Source organism: Ooceraea biroi, chromosome 2, assembly GCF_003672135.1.
Source record: "Ooceraea biroi isolate clonal line C1 chromosome 2, Obir_v5.4, whole genome shotgun sequence".
NCBI lineage: Eukaryota > Metazoa > Arthropoda > Insecta > Hymenoptera > Formicidae > Ooceraea > Ooceraea biroi.
In genome coordinates, this window is record NC_039507.1 from 4,456,722 (window position 1) to 4,481,929 (window position 25,208).

The 25,208-nt window shown below is 46.4% G+C and overlaps 1 protein-coding gene across 2 annotated transcripts in view; it reads left to right on the forward strand.

Moving 5' to 3' along the window:
• LOC105281715 (fibroblast growth factor 18) overlaps positions 1-25,208 on the forward strand; it is a 114,122-nt gene that overhangs the window by 78,711 nt on the left and 10,203 nt on the right. For both annotated transcript variants that reach the window (XM_011343143.3, XM_011343142.2), the window contains exons 2-3: positions 18,744-18,789; positions 21,993-22,125. In XM_011343143.3, coding sequence (XP_011341445.1) covers positions 18,744-18,789; positions 21,993-22,125 — 179 coding nt within the window. The remainder of the gene's footprint in view (positions 1-18,743; positions 18,790-21,992; positions 22,126-25,208) is intronic.

Below are 25,208 nucleotides of genomic sequence, written 5' to 3' on the forward strand. Positions count from 1 at the left end.
TTGCATTAGTCGCATGCGTATCGCGCATGACGTACAAAATTGTTGGTGATGTGAACGCGTGCGACAGACAACGCGGCACGCGGATTTTACTTCCGTACATACGCGTTTCGGGCTTTCTCCTGATTTGCATTTCGACATCTGCTTCACTACTTGCGGTCGATATTTGCCGTTTCGATTGGAGCACGTGTAATTTTTTGCGAGCCTCTTGACACAGTGGCATTTCATACGTTCGACAAACGCGTTCCGATTGAATCGTTGTGGCTCATCTACTATGATGTAGTGATGACGCGGAAGCTATCGACTAGTTATAGAACACGTATTCATCATCCGTGAATTACTGTTATTCGGAGAAGCAGTCGAAATGTCGATTTATTTCGACAAGGTATTAATCCATAAATCGTTTGAATGACGCACAGAATAAATACGATGCTCCCAGTTATACTGTCATTGATAAAACATGTTGCTATATTTATGTTGTACGTGGCAAATTTCGAATATTTCTCGCTTCTATTTCTTGACATTCTCTCTATTTGTAATTTTTAGTACATTTACATATCTCGGTATTCTTTCAAAGAATACCGAGATATGTACGCTGAGTTGATCTGAAGATTATCGTGTCGGTATGGGTAACCATTGGTTTGAGGATCAGAAGCTTTATGGATAAGCGAGTGTGACACAATATATCATAATAGCGCTAGGGACCAATCATGCGGGTGTAATACATTTAATAATACATTTCGTAATGACGATTCAGGGCACATTATAATTGCTAGCTGCCGAGACAAACGATACTTTATCCTAAATGCTAATTTATTGCGCTTTTAGGAGATGTCTCAGAGCGGTATACGAGTGAGAAAACGTTTTCACTGCGAGCCGTAAATCACGCTGACGTAATTTTGACTGTATATACTTTCCCGTGTAAATTGACATTGTCTCCGTACGACTTCAGTGCAGTACGGATCGAGTTCCGTATTTCAACTTGAGTGGAGTTCCCTGTCGTCACGTTTCGCGAATGGCACTCGCAAAGATTTAAGATGTATCTTCTGTAGTGAAAGATATTTCAATAACATAATCAATCCTTTTGCGATTTATTCTATCTTTATTCAATTCACGAAAGATGTTGGCAGAAATTAATTCTTATCGCGTGCGCAGAAATAATTAAATTGGATGACCCAGTTTCTGCAATAATCAGCACTATTCTGCAATAATTAGCACCTAAATTAGTATCTAAATTATCAATGTGGTGCGCTCTTCTTGTCAATGGGAGATAATGCGGTCAGTCGCTTCATTCGATGAACAATTCAATCGCACTGCAGAACAGACAGTTATTAGTCGAATAACAATGGTTCTCCATTACGAAGACGAATGGTATCCTTGACACCATGCACGAGAAGAACGCTGCTGCGTTCTCTAGATGCTCGGCTGCGTCTAGCTGATGACGGTGTTCCAAGGACGTGTCTACCGAGGCACACGCCCACATGAGGCTACCTTGCGTACACCGTGTGCTTTCCCATCGGCGAGGGTAAAAAGGTGCCGTCGGTGGTTGCTGACGAGACGAAGACGGTTGCGGCGGACGAGCGCAGGACGCAGGCGTTGAGCAAAGACGAGCTCGCGAGATGAGCTGGGCGGAGCGGAGAACGTTGCACTCCAAACAAATAATCTAGGACGTCTCAATCCTGTCAGGCGGCGGACGTCGCCGCCGCCTCCTCTTCCTCCTCCTCCTCCTCTTTTTCTTCCTCCTTTACCTCACGCAATCTCATTCCTCCTCACGTCGCAGCCTTCCTCTGTCGACGATGACCTAGCCGGTCCTGGTGGTTCACGATGTTCGCGAAAAGATCGACGAAAGCCCGAAATCGTCGTAAATTATTGCGCCGCGGACATGTGGCGTTTAGCTCGGTGTAATTGATTGCCCGTAACTAGGAGGGCCCGGGCGAGGGGGGACGAGAAGTGCACAGCCTCGGGGGCATAAATTATAATTGAATTAGCCTGAGCTCTTAATTAGACCGCCAGAGAGAGGACCCTTGATCTGCTCTCTCTCTTTCTCTCTTCAACACCGTACCGCGCGCGGTATCCTTTCTCGTCGCGCGTCTCTCCTCTCGCTTGCCCTGAGTTTCCGGCAAGGCACCCCGTTCCTCGCGCTTTGTCCACGTCGTCGTCGTCCGTTTCATCGTCCATCTACCCCCGTCCCACTCTCGACCGCTCGTCCCCCGCAAGATAATTTACAACGGGGGCGTCGCTATTGCATGTCTGATGCGTGCGTCTCTTTTCTCCATATCTCTCCGTGTTTTTGTCTCTCTCTTTCTGTCTCTCGTTTTCCTTCTTTCTCCGACATCGGTGGCGGCGGCACGGGAACTCTTTGTGCAAAATGGCCGACGAGGATATCCAGCACGTCGCGTTGCGCTACTCAATCCCATAATCGTCGGTCCTGATGCACAGCGGTGACGGCGGCGGCCTCGTCTCGTGCGTCGTTCTCCGATCGCCATTCCGACGCGCCAAGGCAGAAGGAGACGGCAGCGGCGACGGTGGCGGTGGCTGCTGAGGAGATTGCTATTGCGGCTATTGTTTTCCTTCTCGCCAAAAGCCCGGCTCGTTCGTGCTTTACGAGCAGAACTCACTCACACCGGACTGTAATGAATTACGAGCGATATCTGCGAAAGAGAGAAAGCTAAAATCGGCGCGGTGAGAAGCTCGGTAAAATGGCATACTGAAGGGGAATGATAGGGGTCGTGGTGTACAGAAGAAAATAACACATGTACCAATTCACGCGTATTATAATAATATTTTTAATAAATTCGGATTCCGCGGCATAAGTTAGGAAATAATTAATTTTCAAAAAAATCGATGAGTTCCAGTCTAAGCTTCCATCGTGCTCACAATAAATTGAACTATTTAAAAATTGAAAACAGGAGATTTTTCTTGCGGCAAAATTGCACAAGGTAAGCTGCTGGATAACAGTGAAAAGTAGTTTCGCAGACCAGAAGAAGACAAAGAGAGCACGCGGTTTCCCAACGAACGCGAACGTTACGCGTCACCGGCGATGACTGCCATTCCTGCGACCGCGAGTACACAATCGCGAAGGCATGCAATTAACGTGATATCGATCCGAATCGTGCGGCGTGGCGGCCGACGGGCGCGTCCCCCCATCCAGCACGGCACAATCTCCTTCCCGGCTTCTCGACTTAAAACCCCCGATCGTAACTCCAGCTTTTATCGGGGAGATTCGTTTCCGCCGGCGCGTGCAAAACAAACGGCGACGCTCGCCGGTATGCGAGGCGCATCCGCAACTCCGCTCCTTTCCGCGCTCTACACGTATCTACTACGCTTTCCGCGCTCGTAAAAGGGACGTTTATTATCGCGCGTGTCCCGCGATAAGCATGTCCCGTCCATATGCTGCTTCTACTTCGTCCTGCTCGTCCGAGGACACGACGTCCGGACAAGGAACCGTTCTCGGATCTCTGAATCGTCCGTCTGTGCACGGCGCTTCAGCTATGAGCTCGAGCAACACTCTTGTGAACTATCCGAGCGTTTCGTTCCACTCTCACGCATTTCCGCACATTTGGTTTTCTGACAGCTGGTTGATGAGCAAGTCGAAAAAAGAACGAAACTCACCTTGACACGCGAGGATTGAAAGCAGAGGTATTTTTGCAATCGAATGGATCTTAAAAAATTAATTCGTCAGTTTGGATGTGATTCTCTGGGAAAAATGTCCTGGTTCCCGGGATAGTAAATATGTTTTAGGTCCGCCAGGGAACGCGGATCGTTAATTTCGGCGACGCAGACACGCGACCGTTGATAATTAATTTCCACGTTCAGCGAGATCGCATCGGCCGCACGTAGCGCCAGGCGCGTATAGCGCGTATAATAGCTAGACACGCCGGCGGATTCTGAGGTCGTACATCTTGCTCTTCCTTTTTTGGTCGACGAGCGGAGGGATAATCAGAAGAACCGGGAGCGAGAGAAAGAGAGAAAGAGAGAGATCGAGAAAGTGAGGGAGAGTAAGGGTGCCCCCGTGGTTAAGAATAGCGGGCGGTAGCCGTTCAGGCGATGCAAATTCGAGAGACCGAAAACATTCGCGATGTATAATTCATCGCGCTGGCCCGCCTGGCGTCCGCCTACACGTGGTACTACGCGTGCTCTCGTGACAATGACACAATGTTTGCGGTCACGCAAGCGATGTCATCGTGCGTCGTAATCGCGTGCAGTGCGCGGCCAGAACGCGGCATTTAATGCAGCTCGTGCCACCGACGACGACGTATGCATGACGCTCGTCCAAGTATACATACATAAATATACATTGGAAAGTATCGAATGGAAGGAAATTACAAAGTCTTCGACGTACACTTGCAGTGGCAAGTAGGAAAACCACAGAATCGCAAAGTTACCCTTCCTCTTTACGTCTGTTCTCTGCGCTTTATTAATTTCACTGCAAAGTACAGCGCTGCACGTGTAAATTCGTCGGGAAGAATCCGCCTTATCAAGCGAATTGCGAACTCTAATGGCTTAAGTTTCCTGATGTGCCACGCGACATTCGCGGAGAAGCGGAGACGGGAATGGGAAGAAGCAGGGAGAAACGAGACCGTGCCCACGGGGGATTCGGGTATGACGACCGAATCGCCGTTGGAATCCGGGTGCCGATCGTTGAACCTGAACAAACGGAGCAATCGGCGATACGGCTCGTAAAGCCGTAAAAACAAAAGTATCTCGACTCGGCGGCTGCCGGCGTACGTGTAGACGCTCATGGCGCGCGTCGAACATCACTATGGACCGGCGACGATGCACATAGCCACATGCACTCACCCACAAAATACGCATACGGAGACAAAGAAGTTGATCCACGCGGCAAGGGAGGAGAGACGTACGCGTGTATACCGCGCGAGAAGAAAGGCACCTCTCCGCTTTCTCTCCGACTCTTTACGTGGTAAACTTGCGCTATAAAAATGCCTTGACGAATGATACCTTACGAGACATCCACTTCGCAGACGAATTTCGTCGAGACGTCCGCCGAGTCTCTTTACGAAGCCTGGCGACTCTTTACGCTTCATGCAGAATCATGGGAAAATTCATAAATATGTCATAAATTGAAACGTAGCTCTTCTCTGGCTCATTTTCGTTCAACGCGCAGAAAGCTCTGATTGAAAATATGTAGTATATATTTACTATTTTCCATTAGACCTAAACACTAAAGACACGAATATGATGTAGGTCTACTTTCATAGTCTAGAAATGTGCGTTATTTTTTGTAAACAATTAAAATAAATCTTAAATCAATCTTAAGTCAATAGCTCAATGGCATAAGTGACTCGCACCATTTACATCTCTCAATCAATAATTTAACTTAATTAATATTACTCGATAATTTAATATGTTGCGGTCGATTTGGGCGACGAAAGCAGTTACGCGGGGTTTGCGTCTGACTAGTGCGTAGGCTATCTACTTGTGCTCATCCGTCAAGTCTGCCTGGTGTCTGCCTAACTCGAAACGTCCCGCAGCGAAAGTGCATGAAACATCATCGAGGTATGCGATTGCTTTTCGCGAGCACTCGTAAATTTCGGCAGATGCGCGAGCACGAGGTCTTAACTAATTACGTTTGCCAATCGGCGATGTATTTTTGGCGGAGACTCGCAGACTTCCTATTTTCGGAATTCCGCCGCCGGAGATTCGCTTGTTTGCCGCCCATCAGGCTGGGATGCCCGATGATGCCAGATCCTCCTCCCGTATATATTTGTTGCAATTAACACGATCTCGAGGTTCCCCTTTTTTACGACCGGGGGGGAGGGTGGCGACGTCGTTTACTCCTGGCATGTAATCGCTGCGCGATTTAATGACATGCGTAGCGCCAGGTATTTTAGCACTTGTTCCGAAAAGCCGAGTGTAAACAGAGAGAACTGGGATTGACGAGTAGGGGCGTGTGCTCGCACGAGGAGAGAAAGGCACGATGCCTGCACGCCGGTGAGTACATCGGTAAGCGATTTGGCTGCTCCTCGACATGCTCGCTTGTTAATGGCACGGGAAGATCTTGTCGAGATCCCGCTAAGGAGTAGCGGTGTAGAGCTTGTTGATAAAAAAGGAGCAATGAAGATATTTCCTCGCTCACCCGTCCCGCGCACCTCCTCGGGCTAGTAAAGCTAATTAAGAAATAAGTCGGACCACCAACGACGGTAGATAATTTGCATCCTACGATACGAAGATCGAATAACGCGATATGAAATATTACTAATCGCATAGATTCCCCGGTACTGCGTAACGTCTTCCGATGCTCCTTTTCGCGCTGATAAACGGCAACCGGCGGCTTTACGGGAGTATCATTCTCTTGAATAAATCAAAATAAGTTACCAAAATGTAAATAAAACATCCAACGTAAAAAATAAAATAAGCTGATCAAAAAACATCATTTTATATAATTTGTTTAAACGGACGATCAAATATTTATCAAGTTTCGTCAGGAAAATGTAACGCCTACAAGTAGCGATCGCAAAGGTACTTGACACTTGAATCTTATAGGCTCAATCCAATTTTAACGGTGGTAATGGAATTTTGCATACGAAATTTCGAAGAAGGATCGCGGCGACACGCTGAAACGCGAAGGTTCAAAGCTATCGCCGATGCCATCCGTCCGCGGCATCGGAGTTATTCCGCCACGGTGGACCACCTGATCGCGGTTAGATGATTGTCCGTGGGTATCGGGGCCAATTAGCAGCAATCCATACCGCCGATTGGATACCACGTTCCCACTGACTATATCCGCGATTGGATATCACTCGGCCATGACAAAGTCCCTCCCGCGAGCGGAGAAACAGCCGCGGCATACGTCCGCCAACGGACTGGTTCTACGCTGAAAGCAGGAAGGCTCCTTCTCTCTCTTTCTCTTCCCTCTAACGGGTTCTCTAGTCCTCTCTTTCTCACCAGCTCGCCGGCTATCGTCAGTCGGTGCAAATCACTCAGTAATTACATCTAAAACAACTTGCACACATGAGACAGCCGTAAGGACATGGAGAGTAGGAGGAGACCTTCGCATATCAGCATGCAGCATCGACGTTACGGACACACACGCTGACACGGCTAATGGCGCTCGTGCGATTATGCATATTGATGGCTGGATCCGCGGCGATTGATTTCATCGCTAATTGTACCCAATCGTGTTGCTCGTTATCGGGAAAGGTGCTCCGCCGTGTGTCTGCGAGTGTCCACAAGCGTAGTTCCCTCCACTTGCACGGCGCAAGTATACCGCGTTTATAGCGAAAGTTTTTATTAAGTCGGCTAATAGCGGACCTGGAAAGCGGGTTGTTCGCGAAGACAATAAGTGTAGCGCGAATTTGAAGATTATCGGCGCGGCGGACCCGGTCAAGTTATTAAACCGGAGCGATTCCGGTCGGTCATTTCACGGCGGCTTAAAATCACCTCTCAGCTCGGTGCAAACCGTCACGAAGGCCCTACGAATGCTCTTTTTTGCGTGAACCGATAAGCCCGTATTAACGGTGTAATTATCCGCCTCGGATAATTAGAGGTAAATTAACTCTCTACCGTTTAAACCGTTTAAAGGGGATCTGAGATTATCGCAGCGTAATGAAATACTTGGCGATCAAGACGTCAACGTATCTCTGACGTATCTGGTTTGCTTTTCCGCCTCCTGAAAAAGGAACGCGATTATTAGATTATTATGGCATTAAGTTCTTGCTAAGTAGACGTAACGGTTTTTCTCTTAACTTCATTAGTTTCTCAATCATGATTATATTAATGAAATTATGAAATTCACGCGCTTCCAGTGCACGTATTATAATACTTCAGTTGTCGCGAAATGTGCATTTGCGATTTTTTCATTTTTTTGCGTATTTGTCAGTTGGCTTGGTCATAAATGATGCTTGTCAGTTGAAACGATTGCCAACAAACATGATGACGTTGCTCATCATCGGTAATGTCTGAGGATATTTCAGATAAAGATTCGATATCGGATCCCTTTTCTGGGGTAAGCAAACATTCGATTGTTCAACGTTGATCGCAAGAACGATGTCGGGCTTACTTAGATATCACAGTGGTGTACGTTAAGCCATTGATGTAACGCGTTTATTTCGGGCCTGCACCGCACAAGCGATTCCACGAAATTCCCAAGAACGATTACACGAATTCCATCCCGGCGACTTTGCGAGTCTTATCTCCACATATTCCCACGCTCTCGTTATCAGCAATCGCGAGGCATCGCTTTTGTATCTGCGATATTTTTACTCATAAGTAAGTGCGCGATCATCAGGTTTCAAAGTAACGAATGACCGCCGAGCATTATTATCTCTATTATGATTATTTATTAATTTATTGATAATCCCTATTATGATTAATTATGATCATTTGTTCAATTGAACTTTCACCTGATAAATAAGTATCGGGGATGATTGGTTTGTTGCATTACTCGTCGCGTTCTAATTTGGAGATAGATTTCCAACGACTTCGTACAGTGCAAGTATAGGATCAGTTCGAGTGATTTCCACATTTTCGCTTCTCCAATCCGCGCGTCATTACGTCTCGTTCTGGTCCCGAGTTGCCCGATCAAGAGCAGCGTCGAATCATCGGACGGCCATCGACCGGCTTGTCATTAAGCGCAGACCATAAAATTTCCGCGTACATTTCGTTAGCAACCCGATTTAATCTTCCTCCTTGAGAGCGTTTTTCCGTTCTCGTCCGACGAAATTCCACGCGACAGCGGCATATCCCCGATGAACGACTTACCAAATATAAATTTAATCGGTGGATCGTTGCCCGAATCGATCGCCGAACGCTGTAGTTCGAACCGGAACTGTCGTTCTCGGTGGCTTCGATTTGCTGGGAGAGTGCCCTAAAAGTGCGCCCTCGCTCTTGTATGGATTCGTCGACTAACCAAGTTTCGTATGACTAACCGCCGCTGACTCATCCACGCTCGCTACCACGAGCGAGGAAGATCCGTCGCAGAATTTTGGCAGACACATTTTCTGCCGACGCCGTTTATTTTCATCTCGGTAATGCAATGTTACCGCAGACATCCGTCTTCGTCCATCTGTGATTTTCCGTCCTGGCCATAACGATCAAGATTTCGCATCTCCAGCATCTTACGATGATCCTTACGGACGCGACCCTTGATCTTTAGGGACGATACTTTTTCAACGGTGGCGAATAGTGGTGAGACCCCTCTAGATCGGCTGTATAACGGTAAAAAAATGGAAAGCCAGCGAGAGCAGTCGTTTTTCTTCAATCGTCAGAGCGTGCGCCTCTGATAGCACCGCGGTTCTGAGAATGGGAAGAGAGAGAGAGAGAGAGGGACGCGAAAGAGAGAAAAAGAAGTGGAAAGAGTTAAGTGATGGTGGGTGGGCGAGATGGTTATTTAAATGCCCATAGGAGCCATTAGAGATTACGGTCTAACAACAAATGCCGACGTGGATGAGCCGAGTCGAACGGCGATATGTTGCTCCTCGAAACAAGACTTTCTACAGCCTTCATATTTTTCCACTCCATCTTTACTTTTTCCGCACAATGGCACGCGGCTGAGACGAGGCGCACATGGTCTCCCGGATTATTTTGCGAATTATATCGCAAGTATAACAAATACGCGTCAGTATCCTTGACCGTTTCTCTTTCAACATACATGACCGGTTTATGACAATTACGTCCATTTAAAATGACGTAGATGTATGTGTGTGTGTGTGTGTGTGTGTGTGTGTGTGTGTGTGTGTGTGTTGCGTGCGTGCTCGCTCACATAACGATAACTTTGTTACCATGATGAATTCGTAGATGAATCATGTTCTCGGTAATATGATAACCAGTGACTGGAAATGCTGCACGAATCATCTTCAGAGTTTTTCTGATTCTAAACAACGTACAAGATTAACATGTGTTAATTAAGTACGCGTTTTATAATATGACTCCTGAGAATTACAAGTTTTTCCCTACATTACTATTATTGTGATAATACCGTAAGATGAATCGATAAATCAATCGCTGGAATAACAGCGATTTACGATAAAGTTAATAACACTCGAAATAAATTTCATCCTTGAGAAATAAATTTCATCCTTGAGATGTCACTGCGCACCTGAAACTTTCCCGATGGAGCTCGCGCGTGATTTACGCTGAAATACACTCTGGATTCTCGCGATCACCCACATCGACCCGTTGAAACACGAAAGTATGTGCGACGATACACGTAGCGGCTCCTCTTTTAAGAGATATCGTCGCGTTCGAAATTCCCAGACGTCGGTCACAACGGGCGCAGCACGTCGGGGAGGGCACGTTGGGTTATCGGCGACGAAATGAATTCCTAAAACTCAATTAACCGTGGCCTCTTTAACGACTCGGGCTTAACGAAGGAGACGCGACGGATAATGAATGGCCATGCAGGATGCGCCGGGTTTCGATCGGCTCGAGCTATCCGTGGACGTTCATCCGAAACCGATACCCGCCCTAAGAGCATCGAATGATCCAACCCTTTTAAGTAGGTCTAAGTAAAACGCTAGGAATGCAAGGGATAGAGCTAGAATGATAGTACTTCATCGGCGGGGTACGAGATCGGTTTCACCGGTGAGTCATCGTGAGTTCGTCGGTGACACTGTTTCAACTCGTTTTATGATCGTAAGATCGTAAGTGCCGATCGAATTTCAGCTTAAACTAGCCTGGAATTGAAAAGATTAACGGAACTGAGATTCGATATTAGATTCTTGAATTACGCCGAGTGTTTGGCATTTTAACAGCGGGATGAACGCAACCAAATTGTTGTTACAAAATGTTCAAAGAACATGGCTACGTTTAAAAGGAATATCCCTTTAAAATTCATGAATATAATAATTATTACACATTGTGGAGTAAAGCGTTGCGTCATGAATGAAAATCGATCGATATTATAATCGCTCGCTCACAGCTCGTTGCTATGGGATCCTCGAGAACCGACAAATCACCGTGGGCGGTTTTTCCTTCGCAACGATGATATTTGCTCATCTACCCCTCTCGTCCCGCCACTCTGTAACCGTTTTTTCCTCGCGGGAGGGATGACGAGGAGCGTGTCAGAATGAATGTGACGCCGGCGGAACGTCGCGGCTTCCGAGCAAAAACCACGTCGCGTATACTCCTCTCGCGTGGCTCCTCTTCTTGTTTGTGCTCTTCTTCTCCTTCCTTATATTCTCTGTCTCTCCTCGCACTCCGCTCGTATCCCGGTCGCGGTATACTTGACGCACGACAGTCCTCTACGTAGCGTTACAGGACGCGTTTAGTCGCTCGTCGTCTCCTTATCCGTTCTCCATAAACGCACGACGTCGACGGCTATCTACCACTTCACGTGGCACCAGCCTGGAGACACGAGTGTGCTCGTGTTGGAAGGAAGAAAAAGTCGAGCTCAATCAACGAGATAGTTTGCGCGCCTGTACCCTTGCCGGTGTAGTTCCACGCACAGAATGGTTCTCGCGTTGTTCTCTGTTTTTCGCAAGTGACGTACTTGCTCGTCGGATCCGTTGCACGCAGATTGCACCGAACCGTTGGCGCCTGTAACGAATCTGTTGTTGCAAAAGTAGAAATTTTGCTCAACTACGTTGCATAGAATATATGTTCTCGTCCACGTACAATTTTCAAGAGAAGGAAACAAAGAGAAAGGGGGAGGAGAATTTAAAATTAAATGGAGATAACAATATTGCTTTATCTTAACTTCCAAAATATTAAATTGAGAAAGTTATCTAAGTTGTTGAAAGTCATTAAAAAATATTCAGCAATGATCGGTATTAATATTAATTAGGATAATTTGTTAGAAGGTGATACATGAATAATTGAAAGATTTCCCAGGAAGATTGAAATGTTTCAAACAACCTGATGCATTAAACGCGCGTAATAAAAGATGAGTGTTCTTCGTGACGTAGGGAGTGCCATGATGATGAATTCGGCGATGGTTCGCATAATCTCCTGGAACTCGGAGGTAGCCGAATTAAGCAGGCGAATTAACGCTTTTCACGGAAACGCCGCGAATGACTGGTTCGCGTAAATTCGGCTATGAAGGTCAAATTTAAAGCATATAGTCACGACCACTTCCGTTGTTAGTCACTGGTCTTGGTCATTGACGAGGCACGCAATATGGGTGAGACCAAATTTGATCTTTGATGCGTGATAGACTTGATTTACAACGTACTTGAGATTAGATGCTGTGATAGACTTACAATTGCGTTTAATATTGGGTCGTCCGGAAAGTTCGTGCTGATTTTGAAGGAAAATTCAAAGGCAACATTTTTTTATGTCGATAAATATTTATTGACTTATGTATGCACCGTTTTGTTTCACAACCTTTGTCCATCTTTCACGCAACTGGAAGATTCCATTCTCCCAGAACTTTTTAGGTTTCTCGGCGAAAAACTCCTCGAGGTGGTTTTTTATGTCGATCAAAGAGTTGAAGTTCTTGCCGCTAAGAGAATTTTGCAAAGACCTAAATAAGTGAAAGTCTGAAGGTGCAATGTCTGGTGAATACGGTGGGTGAGGTAGCACATCCCAGCCAAACTCCAACAATTTTTGTCGGATAGTCAAAGAAACATGAGGTCTAGCATTGTCCTGATGGAACACGACGTCCTTCCTATTAGCTAATTCTGGACGTTTTTCCTGAATCGCTGTCTTTAATTCATCCAGTTGCGAGCAGTACTTATCTGCATTTATCATTTGGTTGTGTGGTAGGAGGTCATAATATAGAATTCCTTTCCAATCCCACCAGACACAGAGCATGACTTTTTTTGGATGAAGGCCGGCTTTCGGAGTGGTTAATGCTGGTTCATTTCGCTTACCCCAGGATCTTTTTCGTTCTACATTGTTGTAAATGATCCATTTTTCGTCACCCGTCACTAATTGCTTCAAAAATGGTACGTTTTCGTTGCGTTTGTACAGCGAGTCGCAGATGGAAATGCGATCCATTAAATTTTTTCGGCCAAATTATGCGGAACCCATACATCATAGCGACTTACGTAACCAAGCTTCACTACATGATCGTGGACAGTGGTTTTCGATATTTTCAGTATCTCTGCTAATTCACGTGTCGTGTAGCGCGGGTTATTCTCGATCAGTGTCTTGATTTGGTCATCATCAGTAGTAGAGGGTCTGCCCGAGCGTTCTTGGTCTTTAAGGTTAAAATCACCAGCTCTAAACTTAGCGAACCACTTACGTACGGTTCTTTCAGCTAAAGCGCCTTCTCCGTAAACAGAACATATCGAATTTGTTGCTTGTGAGGCATTTTTGCCTTTCCGGTAATAGAAAAGCATCAAGTGTCTAAAATGTTCTTTGTTTTCTTCCATCTTCAAAAGAGTACAAAACTGACACGAATCAATTTATCTCAAACAACTTTTTTCCTAAAGATGCGTTGAAATGTCACCTTTAAGCATATGTATATAAATCGTATGTTTTTAATAACATTGATATATTCAGACATGTTCCAACGCCATCTATTAAAAATCGGCACGAACTTTCCGGACGACCCAATACTTTGCAAACTAAGCGACTTCTGGCGAAGAAGCGCACATCGTGAAGTGAAATTCACTGCATTAATACCTACATTTCAGGTATTCTAATTCTAATTCTAACGAAAATATTCATAATTTATTACGAAAAGATAACACAATCGTTCCAAGTGTCATTAATTATTTATTTAAATACAAAGATTAGTATAGTGAACTACACTTTAGAAGTGCATCAATTTTTAATTTGTTGCCTTTATTAATCATGAGATATGTCGCCAATGTGTCAGTACAGCGTGCGATTGCGGTTACGGCAATTGCGGATTGTGCCCGTTGTGCGATTATGTCCGGTCGGTTAGCGGTCGAATTTACTGGTTCTAAATCAAATCGTGACCCGCGTTACGGATTGATCTTGATCACGCTGGCGATGCGACACATTGCCGCCACGATTGGTCACGACGATTTACCGTGGCCGTCTGGGGAATCCATTGACACGCGTGATTTGTCGCGATTTGCCACGGCTATGTAGGAAACATTTCGGAGCGAACCTTTGTGACGCGATGCCAGGTGACTTTTTTCCTTGGGGCGTTTGCGTAAATCGGCTCGTGCTGCACGGTCACTACAAAGGTAGTAAATTTCGTGGTTGTCCTGAATGGAGACGTCGTCGTCGCGTTTATGTGTCCTCTCCCCCTGCCGTAACGCCGGAAACTCCGCTGAACAGTTTACTGAAAGGCCGATTCGGCCTTTCGGCAGGCAGTAACGATAAAATGATGTTTTTATAATTGAATATTAATATCGAGTGTTGAGTAAACTGTAGGCTGTGCCATGAGGTAATGTCTCGGTATAAAAAAAAACGCTGCGTTATCAGAATTTATCAAGCACCGTGGCCTCATAACTTGGTCACGTTTACCGCAACACGTCGCACTGTGCCGCGATGTGTCGACTATACGTTGCTCGATCCGTAAATTGATTTAGTTGGCGACGCAAACAAGTTCCTCCGTGCGCGCTGGGCAGTTTTGTCGGCCGACAACCTGCGTGTGATCGATCGGATCGCTCGTCAGACGACCCTGATGAACGCGATCATCCTCCGGCGTGACTCTTCAGGGTCGGGCGACAGGGGTGTGCGTAGTCATGCACGAAATGCCCGCCTAGGCGACAGGCGGTGTCCAGCTGAGAGTCATCGGCGTCGGGTCGGTAGCCGCGTTTTTCATCGGCGTGTCGGAGCCTATTCAAGTGTTGGCAGTTTTTCACGCGGCAGGCGACAAATATCCCCACCAAAATCCTCCTCGGATGAGTCCCCACGTGGTCCGGGATGTCACGCCGGGTCGCATCCTCCGTCGGCATTCACCGTGCCGATCTCGTCCCGGCGACTAGCGGAGTCGCGTGTGCTCGCGGAGTGACCTTTTTCGGATCTGTGATCGCGATCGATCGGCTCGTTGCGAGGAGGATCGTCTGGCATCGAACGGAGAAGTGATTTCGCGCGCCGACGATCCCATCGAGCGATCTGATTTCCCATTCGTGGCTTGCGGTCGAGCTGTCTTTGCTGTCTCAGTGTCCGATAGTGGACTGGTGTATCTGATGCCATTAAAATTCGGAGCTTCCGCCGGGCGCTTTCATAGTGACACGAAGCTCGATTCGCCATTCTAGCAACGTCTGGGTGAGATCGGTCAATCGGCTTACGGGGGAATCACTGTTCTCGTGACCGCGCTGGGATTCGCGTGTTACGTCAGCGCCACGAGCGTCAACGCCGATATCGGCGTAATCCAGGTTAAAGCCTCGAAGGCTCGTGGATTGCGCTTTGATAGACGCGCGGCGCGAAATTCACCGTGGTTGCGCACGTAACGCCGAAAACGTACATAGGCTCGCTCCGCTCGCGGGCTTTTCCGCAGAGAGCTCGTCTCGCTCGTGACGCGCGCCGCGCGGACAAAATCGGCACGCGGTCTTCCCGCTGAATCGCGCGGCGATGATGTAATCGCGCTCGCCGCGTCACGCTGCTTTCGAAAACTGGATTGCTCGCGTCGATCGCGACGCGTGCTGCAAACCGAACCGAAACCGAACGCGCGTGAACGTGTCATCGACCCAGCGCGAGCGTACTCTATCGCGCGCGTAACGTACACCGGTCGTAGATTGTGCATTATCGCCGCGGCTACAGCGGAAACCACGAGAATTCGTGGCGGAACGACGTGCTTGAATCGTTATTGCGGCTGGCTGATCGTAATTCGCACGATTTACAATGCATGGACTGAGATGACACGCCGAGGCGGAGACACGCAGCTATGTCTACGGCGATCGTTGGGTGAGTTACGGCGATTTCGTCGCCACGTTGACACGTCCCGCTGACGCGTCGCCCTGAGATTCGAGTCCTTCGGATTCCAATCTGGGAGTCGGTGAATCGGTAACAAAGATACACTCGGGAATCGTTACTTTTATCGCCCGATCGTAACCCCGCGCCATTGTCACCGCGTCGCGTCGCGTCGCGTCAAATCACGGGATTTAATGATACAACTCGGAGAAACTCTGAAATTCCGCTTTTAGGAGCTCCCATGAAAGCGCGCTCTTGCCGTTTATTATATATTTCCTTCGGATGGAAATAACGAGATACGGATTTTCTCCGTAACCTTCTTTCGGACTCGGCTGTTAACAGATATCGTATACAAGCGTAAGTAATGAACATTAACTAGATGCTGCGTCATAAAGTGCGCCACCGCTGCGCGTGACGCGCGCGTGGTGCTCTTGCGTGTTGGAATTTGTCACAACAGGGTTTCACGACGCTCCGGAATTTCGCTCCTCCTCGGAATTCCGTGACGCGCAGCCACGTGTGTCCGTCCGACTATGAGCGCGTGACACACACGCAGCATTCAATGGCCCGTGTGATCGGTAGTCTCCCCCGTGATAGTCAATTTATTACCTAAATTTCTCTAAAAATTTCAAATTACTAGTTCGCGACGTAACATTGAAATGAGAGAAGACGCAAATTGACGTAAAACGATTCGCGCGATGAATAAAGAATGTCGCTCGCTCGTCGCGATGATCCATGCTGGAATTCTTCGTCCTCGGCACTCTTTCTGTCCTGGTGACACGTTTCACCCGTCCGTGAAGCACTCACGGACATCTCGCTCGAACATTTTTCCTCATTACGTAAGACATCCCGGGAGATCCGAATGTTAATGTATCCCGCGCCTTTCGACGCTGCACGCGCGCGCGACGATTACCTTCGTCGCGGCACACACCGCGTGTATTATCGCGTCCGAGGTGATCCACGGCCGTTAATGAAACGGCTAGCAAGTGGTTGTCAGCGGGACGTCGATGTGACTAAGTTCGCAATTATGTAAAGCGGTATCCCGGCGAGTGGGACACTCGTATACCTTGCTTTAGAGGCGGTGGTCTTCGTCGATGTGAAAATTGAAAAATCGATATTGACGTTACTGACGTAAATTAGATACTTTGGTATGTAGTATGTTCCGCGAGGTACGTTTCATGAGTGGCTCTCAGCGCAGAAGAAACGGAAATGTCCGCGTCACGATGGTGATGAAACGCAAACGATGGTGATCTACTTGCATCGATCTTCAATATCTCTTTTTATTACAAGAATATTTATTCTTATCTACTCTTTTGAAGAAGCATGGCACAGTTTTAAGAAAATATTTAATTACTACTGTACATTGGATGGAACGGGTAATAATTCGCGACTATCAGCGACTACGCGAGCTCAAACGTATCTTCAGTTTCCATCACGTTCCCGTCTTTCGAATTTTTTTAAGAAATTTGCGCACACTTCAGAGGTCTACCGATTTAATAAAACATAAATCGTTTCTTCATACATCCGGCAGCAAATGTCGAATCCAGTTGTGTATTTGCATCGAGTCGCTGCGCTGCCGCTGCCGCAGTCGCGCCAGTGCAATTAAACCTCGAAACCCGAGTCGGCCGCGTATGCTGTGCCGCACTCCGCGTCAGACCTGATGTATATCGCAGAGTGCGATGATGAATACACGACGAGGACCTGCGGCAAAATCTGTATCGCAAAGCTCCCGGTGTCCTTACACCGGTGTCGGTATCATAGACTTTCTATACGACTGCGTCAGGTGGAATAATTTCTGCGATGGAGATCGCGTTGGAGGTCGCGATCTCGCGTCCACGGAGAATCAAATCCAATTATTACATTGCTGTTTAATCGAGACGATCTCGGGATCTTGCGATGTGTCCTGGGAACATCGCGACAAATAGAAAGGCTGAAAATAGCTATGATAGCTCGCTCGGTGGAAAAACACGTCGTGGTCCTCCAGGAGAATCGTTCGACGGAGCGAAAGCGAAACGAGCGTTTTAAAGAGGGTCGGGGAGGTCCAGTGGCATTCCGCGCGGCGCATCGAGTGCATCGAGGACGAGGTAGGCGGGATGAGGCGAAAGAAAGGCCCGTTTGGTCCACCCCATTGGCGGTACCACGGGCGAGCCAATAACCCAGCCGAATTAAAGAACGAACGGGTAACGAAAGCACCTACCGACGCGACCGCGGCCACTGTTCACCTGTGTTCTGTAACACGAGATGCATTCGCATTGCGCAACTGCTTGCGGCCGCACGTAGCCGCACGTAGCTCGTATGTAACTGGGTTATTATTTACAGCCGCGTCGCGTCATTACTCTTGATTTCTACGACTCTCCCGGCCGCCCCCTGCTCCATGTATCGTCGCTGATATCCATGATTTTGTGTCAGATAATACGCGTCGCTTCTTGTTTGAAGTGGCGCGTGCACTCTCTTTTCTGTAGCGAAAATCAAGAGTAATTACATTTAGGAAATAAAATATTGAAGTAAATGGAAATGAAAGGAAAGATTCTAGACAGGAAAAAAGAATCTTATTATGTTATGGAAATCTAAAATTAATCGAGATTAATTTCAACGCTCTTGGGTCACGCTATTGGTACTGGAATTTTTAAATTATAGAATTTATGAAAAGTAATTGCTCTTCTAAATTGAAGCCTAACTTGCAAATATATTTAAATGAATTAAATACGCGTATAATCTTCTTTGGTTCGCAGTCATATCATTTTAATATTCTTTTCTCGTGCACGTTTCGCTTATCGGTCACGACCGATCCAGTACATCTTGTGCTTTCATCACAATTGGTGTAATTAGTCATAATAATGACCGTAATACTGTGCGAGTGTACCCTATAATCACATGCAATTTACCTGTACACGACAAATTATTCAGAATCACCACAAATTGAAACGTACCGAGTAAAACGAGCTTATCACGTATTCTCGTTTGTGTGCCGATCGATATTTTTCAACTAATGGATATATTTCTGTTGTTTCTAGGTTACCACAGCTTGCCGTTTTAGCGAAGATTTTGTGCCTCCTGATGGTAAGTATTTCTGAATATTTAATACACTATGAAAGAATTACAGTCACTCTCTGCGTACTTAAAAAATTAACGATCCTCTAAAATGCAAATATTTGTTCTGTTATTTTAATATTATATTTACTCTTATTGTTAGATCTCTTGTTATACAAAATGGATGACTTATATACATTATTATACTAATTAGAGCAACACTGTGTCAATTAATTCTTCAAAAACTTTAAATACTCGTATCAAAATTATTGAGACGGCAAAGACACAAAGAAGTACAGAAAGTCCAAGTGTGGGCGCGTTTATCGCGTTATAATTGCTCCGTAATCTTATCTTCAAACGTGTCCGACATTTGTGGCACGAACCAATTGCATAAAGGTAATCTGATGATCAGTCGGCCTAGTTTCGTGGCCGGCATAACGAGCGGCATAAAGTTCGTGCTGCAACTACAGCCGCAGTTCCGCTGAAGCCGCAAAATCGCCTATTTTGTGGCTCGTGATGTGTGTATATGCAAAAGATATACAAGGTTGGTGGTATAATCGCGAGGGTGACTGGGTCAGATCAGAGATATCCTCCGCGCGAGGACGCCTGGGTGGATCGCGTGCTGAAACCCGTGCCAAGACTCGAGTAAATCGGCGATTACGTCGACACGCGTCTTACCTGCCATAGATTAATGATCGGCGCTTCCACTCCTACGCGCGTCTACGGCACTGACAATTTATATCGGAGGCTCGGCACTGCCGGCTTCGGACTCACCTTAACTCATTGTGGCGTACCGTTTAATTCCCCGCTGTGGGCGCCGCGAAGCGCTATAAGCTCTTTCACGTCGCTTGAATTCTTAAAGCGCGATGCTCATTGCGGAACCGCTAGCTCGCCGTCGCGTTTTGATTAACTGCTCGCGCATGTTGTACCTTTTGCTTTGAGTCTTTTTTGTTTCTAACTCGTTTCGAAGTGTCGTAACATATATTTGAACGCATTTTACGACGCAGCCGTTAACAATCGAAGCAATTTATTAAGTCGGTTTGTATCATCTAAAAGCAGATATCGATGGAAAAGTTAATTGTTGAATTATGATCACTTCGATTTTTGCAACGATATCAAAATTTATCTGTGTTCGTATGGCATTCGTTATTTATATAATATTATATAACTTTTGATATATTGATGCGATCTATGCACGGATTGAGATCACGATGATGAGAACAACTTGCACGATACTTTAATCGCGCTGAAATCCGAGTAATATTTGGATAGGATGTATGCAGCTCGATATCAGCTGTGAGCAGAGTAATAAAATAAAAACACCAGTTCAATAAATAATTAACTGGATGATCGGTTGAATCGCGAGCAATAAACTTAGCAGTTGGAGCAGTCTGATAAATCGCGACAAGCGTATTCGACTCTGATTCGTTTTGATAGTATGTCCGTTAGATGAGAATTTATATATTAATAATAAATGGTCGATACATAAAATTGCAAAGCCGTTTGCCGCCGATTATCAATTATCCGCGCGCTTCCTTACGGTGTGGAAGTCCTGTCGATTAAATGATAATGCGGATATATCGTGAGACGGTGATGCGGAATTAATTAGCGAGTCGAATCTTCGATACGAGTATGACTGCGAGGCGCATGTAACTATGCGGAATTCAAAGATTTTGCGTCGAAGAAAATTTCAACGATCGCTGCTTAATTTTAATGTTTTAAGCTCTAGAGAAGAGCGGCGTGTGTCATCTTCCTAGCTCGGCTCGTCGTTCGAGTTATGTAGAATCGACCATTTCGGTACATTAAAGGGTCGGCGTTACAAGATCGCGGAATCGCAATAAAGCCACATAATGCGAATTTAATTGCTCTTGGTAAACGAGAAACGCAATTCGCCCATTCGCACGTATGTATCTGTTTGTCGGCCTGCGCGCGCTTGTTACATTGATGGCATTATACAACGGTGGTATTTCCTCGTGATAAATCTTGAGGCGATCGCGCGAAAAAAGCAGCATTGATTTTATCTAGGAATAACCAATCTGGCATATTAATATTTAACAGTAAAGATCCGTCGTGATTTATTCGTCGTCATAATTTAGATGTTCACGTGTGTCCAGTGAATTTCGCACGAAACTATAATTTAAAAGTATGTGCGTCATGATATCGATCCTCTTAATGTCCCTTCTTCTAATATTTCTCCGTCTCCCTCTCTCTCAGACATCATGTATACATTACATATGCAGATTTATGCGTCATTCAAGAATTACGATTGTTTAATCGTGTCCAAGCTTTCTGTCTGTTTCGTTGTTTGTCGGACCGTTGCGTGTTGCATCGGCCATCGTAACACACTGTCGGCGCCACTTTTGATATAAACGAAACGCCAGTTTCGGTAACTATTAATGGATGGCTCGTGTCCGTCCGTTAACGAGGTCCCTGCCATCAACGTGCACCATCTCCGAGCGGCTAGCACGACGACTTTCCGTCTTCCTCTGACACGGAGCATTTTTATCCGTGTGCATCCTCCGCCACGGCGAGGATGAACCGCGCAAGCGAATCGACGAGTGACTCGATGTCGCGATATGTGAACCGATCGTAAAAGCGTTCTTCTTGGCGGCTCTGAAAGAATCTCGACGTCTTTTAACGACTCTCAGTTCGGTCATCGCTCTGAAAACACGGCACGCGAATTCTTATCTCGGCCACTCGGTCCTTCTATTAATCGAGAAATCACCATAATTCCGCAGGGAATAATGTAATGCGCGATTCTAATTTCGGACCGAGTCGCTCCACCCGTCGTGTTTCGTGATTTCTTAATGTTTACTACCCTTCATACTTGGTTCGTTTGTTTAAAATACGATCGTGCCTGCATATGTATCTTCGCCGGCATTTGAATAATTCATCAAATATCTGAAGTATAAAACTACGTTCCCCCCTCCCCCCACCGGTTAAAGCAATACCGCGCGGATCATAAAACGGGTGTGTTTTGTACGGTTCTTTTAGAAATCGTAAAATACACACACATACAAATACATCGCTGTGCTTTTGATACTGACAATAAACGACAATACGTGCCGTGATTCGTGGCATTTACGACTATTTTGTTCTCCAATGTTCTAATTTGCGACTCGCCGAAAAACGACTGGTCGTGCACTTTGTAAAATTGCTATTTTATACTCATTTCACGATTGGCGCAGCTCCACAGGAATTTTGGAATACACGAGCGACTCTTCTAATTGCAGGTGGTGATGTGCGGGGCGGTGCCGGCGATGGTGCGCTCCGTGAGTCTCTACTCAACCTGCAGCAGCGGCAATGTTACCGTAATAGGCCGCTCGATCAAAGCTATGGGACGCGATGATCACAATGCACCCTACCGTAAGTAAGACCAATCATATCTCTTATTAGAAACTTTAATGTGACAAAGACAAAGACAAGTAAAACGTTTTTATATAGTCGTTGCACTATCAGATGCTTCAATTCAGAATTTCGCGGAAAGGATTCACACACAGCATCTTTATATCCGGTACATATTTATAGAGCTTTATCTTTATAGCTCTTATGACACATAACCAGATGTTCTTATAACGATCCGTTAGAATAAACTTTTTTATTTGGGAACAAGGAGATTCTTTCTTATAATCTCTGGTCCTGAGATTTCTAAATATTTATACATAGTTTCAGCTGATAATTCTTGCGATTTACATTGTTAATTTGTCATTTGTTAAATGTGCTTCATGTGTTTGGAGGAATATGATCTTTTGATATTAATTAACTCCAAAGCAAAGGAGATCCTGTTACACGCGTGCAGTGATATGACCATCTGGGATGAGCTAATCAAATCTGTTAATTGCATCGATTCCAGTCACCGTCCCAGCGTCTCGTTATTGCTCCGATCGATAGTTCCGCGCGTAAAAAGGGGATTTTGTACCTGTAAACGTCCGAGCGCGATGCACTAAAGAACTTAATTTACTGCGATTCTTATCGATCAGTCTCGGTCGTCGGGGGACTTATCTCTTTCGCTACCGAATATCTCCCTGGCGGGGCCTTCCGGGGTAAATCTCCATTTTTACGAACTAATAACTAGCATTCTATTCCCGCGAGCGGAGTGCCGGCCACGCGGATGTCGGAGGAGAAGCGCATGGGGTAAAAGGGGGCGGCTACCGAGAAAGAGAAGCCCCGATGAATTACGACGTAATTCTACCTCGTCTCGATTGTTTTCGGCTAGACACTGTTTATCTCCCGCCGTTTGCTTCATCGTACAACCCACTCGTGCGTTTCCCCACCTTTATTTATTGGAATCGACTGTCGCGAGTATTACCAGAATTCAATCTTGTTTCTTTAAAAATTTTACTCGAAAAGCGGCAAAAGCATGCGAGACACTTATGTCCGCTCGTTTTATTTATCACTTGCAATCAATCGCTTTGACATATATTCACTATGACAATAATGCTTGTTTATGGAAGGACGAATATCACGACGATACATACATTTACCAAGCAGTACCAGATATTTCATATTCTCGGCTGATCCACTCACACCGGGCGAACAGACCGCTCGCACAGGAGCATGATGAATGATCTCTCCTCTCGTGTTCGTCTTGCATAACTGGCATGTTCACGATAACTCGCCGATGATACTAATGACAGTACGAAACCAAGTCTTCTCCAACACAGATGCGGATAACGTAATTGAAGTTAACGATGCCTGAAGAAATTACAATCTAAAACTCAATCTTGTAACGTGTAGTTTAGATTAATACATTTATATAAATTGTTTCTATTTTTTATATATAATTTTATTTTGACACAAGCTTAGAGGATGATTCGAATATGACTAATTTGTACATCTCGTGTCCATCTGTTGCACGATATGACTATCGCAGTGTCAAATTTTGTTAACATATCGCTACCATTACGCAGAGTGCTGCCTAATGCAATAGAAAATTCTTCATTGAGCTTAGCGCGAGCTCCATCAATGTTCGTACGAATTTATCACCACCGAGATGCTCTCCGCGTGTCGTCACTTCTCGTCATTCCGCGAGTCCGCGGGAATTCCGCGCACGCGGTATTCCAAGACGGAACCGAGCGTACGGGCTGTCCGCCCTACGCGCGGCGCGAGTACGAGGCGGTTCCTCTTGAGACGGTTGCCGACGAGGAAGGGGACGAAAGGAAGGTTCGAAAGGAGGGAAGAAGGCGCTCGCGCGCGCTTGTGCAAACAGAGGAGCCAGTTTTCGCGCCGCACGCTGCGCGCCGCGTCTGCACCTCCCCGAGATCCATCACCTTTGCGTACCTCCTCCTCCTTTTACCTCCTCCTGCTTTTTGCCTCCACCTTTTCCCTCTGTTACTTTTCTTTTCTCTCTCTCATCTCCTCTCACGGCAACGATCCTCCAACAACGATCCTCTCCTGACTAGCGATTACTCAAGCCTCTCTCGCGAAACGGCGGAACGGCGTGTGCTGCTGCATGGGAGATTGAGACACTGTGAGAGCGTCCTTGAAGAACCGTGTATCCAGGCCTCGAGGAAGAACGCGCGGCGGCGGGTCTACGGGAGTTCGGGGTCTCCTGGAGCTTCTCATTGCCATGCATGTAGTCGGATCCTATACCTGAATGCCAGCTAATGTGGGGAGTAAAGTGAGCACCGAACTGCACGAGTCGTTCCACCGTACCCTGCGGTAATTTGCTAAACGAAGGCGAAGTCACGTAATGGCATGTCGCGCGTGTCATGTAGTTATGCGAATAGCCGCATGCAGTGGACCTTCCGGTTGTAGACACCTATCGACCGTGGCAAAATACGTAACGGGAATTGTGAAAGCATGGCGTCACCGTGCACTATCGTGTTTTGCACGTGTAACATGTCCATTAATTTGATCGTCGCGTTTATATATCGCTCCACGATTTAGTAATCCGTAATGCTGAAAGCGCACAGGAAAACGAAAGAATTGCATCGAGCGAAAAGGAACACGCTACGAAATAACACGACAAGTCATAATTCAAGCACGTCGGGGATAACACGATAATGACCATCATCCGCAATCAAGATAAATAACAATTATCGACTTTTCGTCGTTACCCGCACACCGCGAGCAAACGCAAGTGCGATCGACGTGACGTGCCGCACTTGTAATTATCATGACTTATCGCACTGTAAAATGATCCTTCCCCCTCCCCCAAACGCCTCGTTTGACGTTACGAAATCGGGTGTCCTTCGGACTGGTACTAAATTCGCAAATTTCATCGCGGCGTTGGGCGAGAGAAGGAGGGCAATGCTAAAATGCCACTTGAGAGAAAGGGACACGTAGACGCAAGTGGACGGGCCGGCAGCAACCGATCGCCTGGACTGGAATTTAATTATTCGAGTCGCGGCGGGCTGTGATTACCGCGTCAGCCAGATAAACCAGGCTTCACCTGTCGCACCTTTGATCCGTCCCGTGATACCCAGCGTTGCATTCCCATCCGTCCC